At 48.1% G+C, this 9,648-nt stretch overlaps 1 protein-coding gene across 1 annotated transcript in view; it reads right to left on the bottom strand.

The window, feature by feature from the left end:
* Positions 1-9,648, bottom strand: part of MNAT1 (MNAT CDK-activating kinase assembly factor 1) — a 201,672-nt gene that overhangs the window by 112,194 nt on the left and 79,830 nt on the right. Inside the window, exon 6 of the mRNA XM_015422017.1 lies at positions 7,657-7,782. Within this exon, the coding sequence (XP_015277503.1) occupies positions 7,657-7,782 (126 nt within the window). The remainder of the gene's footprint in view (positions 1-7,656; positions 7,783-9,648) is intronic.

The following is a 9,648-nucleotide window of genomic DNA, read 5'->3' as shown; positions in this document are numbered from 1 at the left end:
ATACATGCACCGCTACGCTTACTGGGAAACAGACCCATACTCTCATGTCCACTGTTCCCTCTAAGCTGAGTGAGTGTGAGCTAGCTCACAGTTTTTTAGACTCCGGCTCACACCTTTTTGTGTCCGCTCAGGAAGGAGGGCTCCAGAACAAACTAATTTACGCAGGAGCCAAATTACTCGCTCACAACTTTAATGCCAGTAGCTCACAAAGTAGAATTTTTGCTCACAGGACTCCACGGCTTAGAGGGAGCATTGCTTATGTCCCGGCCAAGATGTTATTTATTTATTTATTAAACTGGATTTACTAGGCCACCCTTCCCTACAAGTAGGGCTCAGGGTGGCTTACAACAAAATAATATACAATCTCAGTTTAAAATAAATTAAAACAAGCCAATAATACCAATATATAAAACAACGCTGTCAAAATGGCAAAAATACAGCATATATAAGATGGCGGGGAAAACACCAGCACCCCAGCCTCCCTGGGGGGAGGGGTTACAAGGGATGGGGGCTTGTGTGAGAGTGCCAAAGGCTACCCCCCGTCGCTGCCCTCAACCGAAGGCCCGGCGGAACGTCTCTGCCTTGCATGCCCTGTGGAACAGTAACCGCTTCCGCAGGGCACGGATATCTTCTGGCAGAGTGTTCCACCAGGCAGGGGCCAGAGCTGAAAAAGCTGTGGCCCTGGTCAAGGACAGCTGGACTTCTTGAGGACAGCTGGACTTCTCTCGGGCCGGAAAACAACAGGAAGTTCTTATTTCCCAAGCGTAACGCTCTTCCAGGAGCATACATGTACACAACCAGTCCAGCTTGTACGAACACAAGTAGTTGCCTTATACTGAAACAGGGCCTCCAGGGTCTCGGAGGACATTCTCATCACCTGCTACCTGATCGTTTTGACTGGAGATGCCAGGGGTTGAACTGGACCCTTTGGCGTACCAAGCAGATGCTCTGTCACTGAGCTACAGTCCCTCCCAGCTCATCTGTCTCCTAGCGATTGTTCATGACTCATGTGGAGCCAAGGTGGTGATACGCCTAGCCCCAGTGCCATCTTCTTGCCACTCTAGCATTCTACACATATGGATTCTCAAGCCTTGAATAAGGCACACCAGGAATTGGATCCTGGGATATTCTAAGTACAAAGCATGTGCATAGCTAGGAAGTTCTGGACACTCCACCACTTTGAGACGCAAACACCACAGTAGCAGACACATCTTCTGCCTCTGGGTTTTCCTCTTCTTGGGCCTGGTGCCTAGTATCAGCAAATGGGCTGGAAAGGTGGAAGCTGCTCTATCTAATTCATTCACCTGCAAGCAGCCCTTTTCAGAATCAGTAACAGAAAACATAAGCCCTGCTGGATCAGATCATCTGGTCCAGCATCCTGTCTCACACAGTGACCAACCAGTTCGTCTGGAGGGCCAACAAGAGGGCATAGAGGCCAAGGCCTTCGTTAGAACATCAGAAGAGCCCTGCTGGATCAGACCATCTAGTCCAGCATCCTGTCTCATACAGTGGCCAACCAGTTTCTCTGGATGGCCAACAAAAGGGCACAGAGACTGAGGCTTTCATTGAAACATCAGAAGAGCCCTGCTGGATCAGACCAGTGAGGGTCCATCTAGTCCAGCATCCTGTCTCACACAGTGGCCAACCAGTTCCTCTGGATGGCCAACAAAAGGGCACAGAGACTGAGTTGCTTGATGGAACGTAAGTAGAGCCCTGCTAGATCAGACCAGTGGTCCATCTACTCCAGCATCCTATCTCACACAGTAGCCAACCAGTTCCTCTGGACAGCCAACAACAGAGGATTCAGAAGATTAGTCCCTCTGAATGTGGAGGTTCCCCTCAGCCACCAGGGCTAGTAGTCATTGATAAGACTTATCCTCCATGAATCAACCTAATTCCCTTTTAAAGCTGTTTATTCCTGTGGCCATCGCTACATCCTCTGGCAGAGAATGTATTTATTTATTTATTGGATTTATAGCCCACCCTCCCCTGTACAACAGGGCTCAGGATGGATAACAACAATGACCGCAAACATAAACCATCAAGAACAACTCTTAAAGGTAAAAGGTAAAGGTTCCCTTGCTTGAAAGCCAGTCGAATCCAACTCTAGGGTTGCGGTTCTCATCTCCGTTTCAACGCCGAAGAGCCAGCGCTGTCCGAAGACGTTTCCGTGGTCATGTGGCCGGCATGACTAAACACCAAGGCGCACGGAACGCTGTTACCTTCCCACCGAAGTGGTACCTATTTATCTACTTGCAATTTCTTGCTTTCGAACTGCTAGGTTGGCAGGAGCTGGAACTAGAGACGGGAGCTCACTCCATGATGCAGCACCCAGGTCTCGAACTGCTGAACTACTGACCTTCCACAGCCTGCAGTTCAGCGTCTTAACCACTTGAGCCACCGCAGCTCTTACCATATTACTAATAACCAATACGATGGCACGTAAAAAGAGAGCACGACATAGTGCCCCTTAGCCAAAGGAAAAGTAAACATCAAACAGATTAATAAGTAAGGGAGTAACAGACGAGAGAAAGGGAGAAGGGACAAGGGGGAGAGGAGGGAAAGGAAGGGAGGTCAGCCTTGATGAAAGCCGTCGCTGTCCTCACCCATAAGGCCTGGCAGAACATCTCAGTCCTACAGGCCCTGCAGAACTGCATCAAATCTTGCAGGGCCCAGGTCTCATTCAACAGTCAGTTCCATCAGGTCAGAGGCAGGGCCAAAAAAGCCCTGGCTCCGGTTGAGGACAGCCAGATACTTTTCAATATGTTAATAACATAAGAGAAACCAATGTTGGATCAGGCCAAAGGCCCATCCAGTCCAACACTCTGGGTCACACAGTGGCCAAAAATACCAGGTGCCATCAGGAGGTCCAGCCCTGAGCCTGCTTTGCGGAGAGGGTGGGGTATAAATTTGACTATAAATAAATAAATAAATAAATAGAAGCCCTCCCACTGATGCCCCCCGCCAAAGCACCAAGAAGACAGAGCATCACTTGCCCCAGACTGAGAGTTCCTATCCATACCTTGTGGCTAATAGCCACGGATGGACCTCTGCTCGTTATGTTGATCCAATTCCTTCTTGAAGCCGTCCATGCTTGTAGTCACCACCTCCTCCTGTGGCAGTGAATTCCATGTGTTAATCACTCTTTGGGTGAAGAAGGACTCCCTTTTACCTGTCCTAACCCGACCGCTCAGCAATTTCATGGAGTGCCCACGAGTTCTTGTATTGTGAGAAAGGGAGAAAAGGACCTCTTTCTCGACCATGCATAATCTTGTAAACCTCGATCACATCACCCCTCAGCCGTCGTTTCTCCAAGCTAAAGAGCCCCCAGTGCTTTAACCTTTCTTCATAGGGAAAGTGTTCCAACCGTTTTTATCATTCTAGTTGCCCTTATCCATTCTAGTAGCCCTTATCCATTGAGCGTAGCGCTCTTTGGGGGATAGACTAGGAGAGGCGGGCCCACAGATACATTGGTCCCAGGCCAGTTTGGGCTTTGGGCTTTGAAGGTTAGTACCAAAACCTTGACCCTGATCCAGTATTCAACTTGCAGCCACTGCAGCAGGCAGAGCGCCGGTTGAATATGGGCTCTAAACACAATTACATCGTAATCTACGTTGTAATCACTATCTGGCATTCACGATCTATATTTAGGGAGGGGCGGTGGCTCAGTGGTAGAACATCTGTTTGGCATGCAGAAGGTCCCGGGTTCAATCTCCGGTATCTCCAGCTAAAAGATCTGGCAGAAGGTGATGTGAAAGACCTCTGCCTGAGACCCTGGAGGGCTGCTGCCAGTCTGAGTAGACAATGCTGACTTTGATGGACCAAGGGGCCTGGTTCAGTATAAGGCAGTTCCATGTGTTTGTCTATCTGTGCCAAACAGGAAGTCGTGGTAGAGGAAGAGAGCTTCAAAATCCAGCTCCATGAGAATAATGAGAATCCCTTGCATGACTCCTTTTGCCAAAAAGGTAAGCTGGCCCTCCGGACACCAGAGGTCCAGAATGTTCCATACTGCCAATGTAAAAACTTCGGCCAACTTTTTATGAGGCCAAGTCTACAGGTTGCTTTGCTTGCCAACAACCTGCAGTCTTATAGACTCAGGGAGTCTCACTTCTGCAGCTTTAACAAGATTGACACCTCCGATAATGCAATTCCAGCTGGCACTGGGCTATTTGGAGAATTAAGTAATTATCTCCACACAATGCATTTTGCTGCAGGCAACCAACAAAAAAAATGTGTTAAAACAAGCAAGGCGAGTCTTTGATTTTAGTTCAGGATTTGGGAATTACACGTCGTCCGCTCTCTCCCTCTTCCCCCCCCCCCCCCCCCGAATTCAGCAACAAGGAGGTTGTAATCATCTCAAAGTAATGTAGCGGATTAAGTCAGAGCCAAAATTAAAAGCTACTTGCTGCGGAAGTTGGCAAGGTAAATGTGATGAAGGGTTAGCGCTTGGTTACCACTGAACAGCTTCAGGGTTGGGGTGAGTGAAGGTCAAGCCAGATGTTACCTTAAATGCACATCTTGCTTTAAAACCATCAGCCGTATAGCTAGCCCCCGCCCCGCTGAAATATCTAATCCGGGGGTCCCCAACCTCAACCTTTTCAAGCCTACGGGAACCTTTTGAATTCTGATACAGGGCGGTGGGCGCAACAACAAAATGGTTTCCACAGGAGGCGGAGCCAACGAGCAATTATCAGGGAGCAAGGTTGGCAGGGCCTCTGCTTGGCATGCAGGAGGTCCTGGGTTCAATCCCTGGCACCTCCAGTTAAAAGGACCGGGGAGCTGGTGATGTGAAAGACCTCAGCCTGGATCCCTGGAGAGCTGCTGCCAGTCAGAGTAGACACTACTGGTCTGATTCTGTATAACCAGGGCTATTTTGGGGCAGGAACGCACAGGAACGGATTTCCGGCTGGCTCCTGAGTTGGCCACGCCCAGCAGGAACTCATTAGCATAATAGGCCACACCCAACAGCAGGAACTCATTAGGATTGGCTACATTAGGGGTGGGTGGCCTAACATGCAAAGGAGTTCCTGCCCTGGGTTTTGACAACAAACAAGGTAAACAGAATAAGAAGCAAAAGGTGGGTGTGGCTGGATGACCACACTTCTGGTAACACGGGAGTGCGGCCTCATATGCTAATGACCTGTGCTGTCAGGGGTGTGGCCTAATATGCTAATGAGTTCCTGCTGTTGGGCGTGGTCAATTATGCTAATGAGTTCCTGCTGGGCTTTTTCTACAAAAAAAGCCCTGTGTATAAGGCACTTGTGCGATAGGGCGGGGTATAAAATAAATAGATGATGATGATGAAGAAGAAGAAGAAGAAGAAGAAGAAGAAGAAGAAGAAGAAGAAGAAGAAGAAGAAGAGGAGGAGGAGGAGGAGGAGGAGGAGGAGGAGGGAGAGGTGTTATGTTTATGAAGAACTTTCAAAGTAAGCTTTCAACATTTAAGGCAGAGGCTCTGCTTAACAGCATGCCTTTTAATCTGCACAGCCAAACAAAAGCCCTGCTGGGCACAAGCCCCCCCGGTCCCGCCCACTTCCTAAAAACACTTGGTGAGTGCCAGGAAAGGCATTTTTTGTGTGCCATGATGGGGTCTCGAATCAACCAACTTGCCTCATCTGGAGCTGTCATGTCACCCGCCAACCTACACAAACATACCCTCTACTACTTCACATTACTGGCTAAAGACAGAATAATCTAACTGACAAGACTTCCCAGAATAAGGCAAGTGCTACGCTAGAGGAGGGGAGGCTGCCCTTTTTGGCGGCTGCTGTGATCTTATATATTCACAAAATTTGCAACCCCACCCTTTTTGTCCTTACGAGGGCTACTAGAGCAGCTAACAATTTTAAAAGAGACATGACAAAATCACATTTTAAAAACATTAAAATCAACCCCTCCAAAACACACACATCATTAAAACAATTAAAAACGGAGTTAAGATACATTAAAAACCCATAAAAACAGCAATTAAAACATACATTAGAAAAGAGGGATCATTGAGGGAAAGCCAAATGAAACGAAAAAGGCTTCACCTGGTGGCAGAAGAGAGCAACAGAAGAGGACAGATGAAGCTCTCTGAGGACAGGGTTCCAGAGCTTTGGCACCACCACCAAGAAGGCCTTCTCCCAACCAGAATCAGAAACTGGGGGCACCTGGAGCAGGGCCTCCAAAGTTGATTGTAGTGGCCAGGCCAACTCCTTTCCCTTCCCCTCCCCACAACAGACACCCAGTGAGGAAGGTGGGGATCAGAGCTCTGACAAAGTTGATTGTAGTAAGGCCAACAACTAGTTTGGCCCTGACAATCCCAACTGTGAAGTCCCCAGTTCAAATCCCAACTAGTTTGGTCCCTCTGACAATACAAACGGTGAAGTCCCCCCGCTTCGAGGGGGGGCACCAATCTGAAGCCCCACGTCCCAACAGGGACGTGATGACATCACCAGGAAGTGATGTTATCGTGCCAGAGACATCAGTGGGTGATGCTCTAGTTTTTGGACAAACTCTATGGTTTTGAAGGCAAAAAGCCATAGAGTTTTGCCCAAAAACTAGAGTGCCCCCCCAACACGATCCCAGAGAAGCGGCTGGATCCCCCCCCCACTGGTAGCCAGGTAAGACCGGGCAACCTTAGTAAACCAGCTCTGAATCAGCTCTGTGACAAGGCTTTGGGACCACTTTGGTAAACGCTTCTATTTCCTTATCACAGGGATCCCCCAGCGTGGCACCCATGGGCACCAACAGTACCCACTGACATAATGTCAGGACCCACAGCTAAACAATGAAGTACACGCTTTCAGGAAGGTTTTACTTTTATTGAAAAGCCATAGATGCGATAACAAGAACACTGTTAGGAATGGCGGGCTACCTGTGTGCATAATAGGATAAAGGGCATTCGTATGCGCGCCCCCCCCCCAGCAATAACCAATTCGTATGTGCCCCCCAGCAATAACCAATTAGGTGGGCTCCCGCGCGCAGGAGACTGCAAGACTCTCTAACGGTCGCGAAGCTGGGAACGGAGAAGCTCCCACGGACGATAGACACCACCATCTCCACCAGTACAACTTCAAAGATGAGCGTTGCAGCTCTGAAGCAATTAAGCGCATGGGAAGGAATGTAAAGCAATTAGAAAACATCTCCACACTCATGGCAGCGTAGCTGACACATATTTCCTGACGCCTGCCAAGTGCTTTTAGGAAGCGCACGCATCCAAGTGGGGATCCTGCCTGGCAGAGCTTCTGATTGGCTGCTGGAGATGTGATCGGCTGTGCCAATTAAAATAACGGTTGCTTCCGCGGTAGTTAGCACTGCAGTGTCGGTTTTGTTCGCTGTCATGCTCCTCTTCTTCAGTGTAATTTTTTTTAAATCACTCCTCTTGTCCCCTGTACCAGGGCCTCCTTTGTGTGTGGCCCCACTTCCCACAATGGCCAGTTTGTGACTGCCCCCCCCCCCTTGTGTCAGGAGAATTACAAAGGTACGCGCAGGCTCAAAAAAGTCGGGGAGCCCCGCCTTACAGTATCACCTTCAAACGACTCAGCCGCGACTGGAAGCACTGCCGAGAAATCTAAAGAACCTGCGAAATGGACAAAACTGCACAGAAAAGAACATGGAAAGCTCTCTCCTCCTCCGCCTCCCCGATGCACACGCGGATGCCTGCCGGCCTTACCATTTTGATGCCCGTCGAGAACGCGACCGGCTTGACCAGCTTGGGAATCTCCAGCTGCATTTCTAGTTGCGTGGACCGATCTTTGTGCTGGGCGAGCAGCAACGAGGCGGGCAGATGAGAACTCTCCTGTAAATGGTGTTTGAAAGAAAGAACAAAGGGGGGGGGGAGAAAGACACAAGAGTGAAACGGAGCTCTTCCGTTCCGCCTGTAAAGGGCCTGTAAAACTGAGCTCTTCCAACAGGCCCTGGCCCAATTACCAACCTTGCCAACAATTGTACCCAGGGGTCATTTCCTGCAGGAGCGCACAGGAGCAGAGCTTCGGCAGTAAAGAGCCCAGGGGTGGGCACATGCAACAAGCCCCACCCCCTGCTCCCAGCAGCCCTCAGTCAGAGCAAGAAGCAGCCAGGTAAACTGCAGAGCCCCCCCCCCCCGGCTACTCAATCCAAAACAGTCCAGTGGCACCTTTAAGACCAAGTTTTATTCAGGTACAAGCTCTCCCTCCTCTGCGAGGACAGATCTGCACGTTCCACCTCCCCCCCCCAAATAGCTAGCAATCCAAAACAGTCCAGTGGAGCCTGAGCGGTGGGTGTTGCCTTCTGACACACTTCCGATGATGTCAGGGGGTGTGGCATATGCAAATAAGCTATGCTAATACCTTATGCTAATGAGCTCCTGCACCTCTTTTTCTACAAAATGACCCGGTTGTACCATCACTGTTTCCGACAGTACCGACAGCACCACCAACCGAAGGCTTATAGCTGGGTGTGAGCTTGTGGACACCGTTGAGTTGACAGTCAAGATTTGCCATCTTTTAATATAAGCTATGTTTATGTAGAATGATTTTATATTGATCGACAATTTTGATGGAATTTTAATGTATATTTATATATGCCGTTAGCCACCCTGAGCCTGCTGAATGGCGGGGAGGGCGGGATATAGATGTAAATATAAATAAAATTTAAAAATAAAATAAAATACCTAAAAGGCATAAAGCAACTGTTCCCATTAGCCCTGCGTGATCCCAGAACGACAAACTGCATCTCCAAAGGCTGCCCCCCCCCCTCGGAAGATTACGGCACAGTTCAATATTCTGGTTGACCAGAGAAAAAAGATCACTTTGGGGTAAGAAGGGGGAAAGCCGTGGCAGGCTCATAAAGCAGAGCAACCTGCAAACAGCTGTTTTCATAGATTTCCCCATTAAACAACAATATAACAAGGCCCTTCATGCCAGAAGGCCGAGGCAGCCAAATGTATTTTGGGGAAGGGGGGGTGAATAAACTCACAATAATAATTAGAACTTAATCGCAGAGACAAGCAGCCCAGAAAGCCGCCTTAATTCAGATCAGATGTTTATCTAAGACGCATTCCTTCGGCCAATGAACTCCCCACCAGTTTTCAAATTGTTTCCCCCTTAGATTTCACCTGAGGCCTTTTTGGAGGAGATCTTTGCTCGGTTTCATACAAAAGCGCCATTGTACAGGCAACCAGCAGCACATTATTTTCTACTTTAGTGCCTTTCTTTTCTTCTTTGGGGGATGCCAATCAAACTTTTCCAAAAAAAGAAAGTGTGGCATTCATACATATGAAATAATAAAGTGTCTTGGAAACAATTTAATTACTTTTCGAAAACTTACGAGTGGGTAACAACGGAAGGATTGTTCGTGCTTAGGGGAAACTCACGAGAAATGAAACCTCTGGGTAAAAATACCTTTGCCCGGAACTAGACAAATACATTAAAAAATAGTTTTCATTCGAGAGCTATTATTGCCTTAAATGCTGTATGAAAGTGGAATTTGGGTGACATTGGTGGTTTTAAGTTGTCATGTGAACCTTAAGGGAGTTATGGGACAGTAGTGAATGGTGTGTGAGTGCATATGAATATTGTTGTAGATCACCGAAATGACTGCATCTTTAATTTCGTTGTACTATGTACAATGACAATGAAGTTTATTATTATTATTATTATTATTATTATTATTATTATTATTATTA

This window comes from Gekko japonicus, unplaced genomic scaffold (assembly GCF_001447785.1).
Source record: "Gekko japonicus isolate JY-2015 unplaced genomic scaffold, Gekko_japonicus_V1.1 scaffold166, whole genome shotgun sequence".
Lineage (NCBI taxonomy): Eukaryota > Metazoa > Chordata > Lepidosauria > Squamata > Gekkonidae > Gekko > Gekko japonicus.
This window is presented reverse-complemented; position numbering and strand designations above follow the sequence as displayed.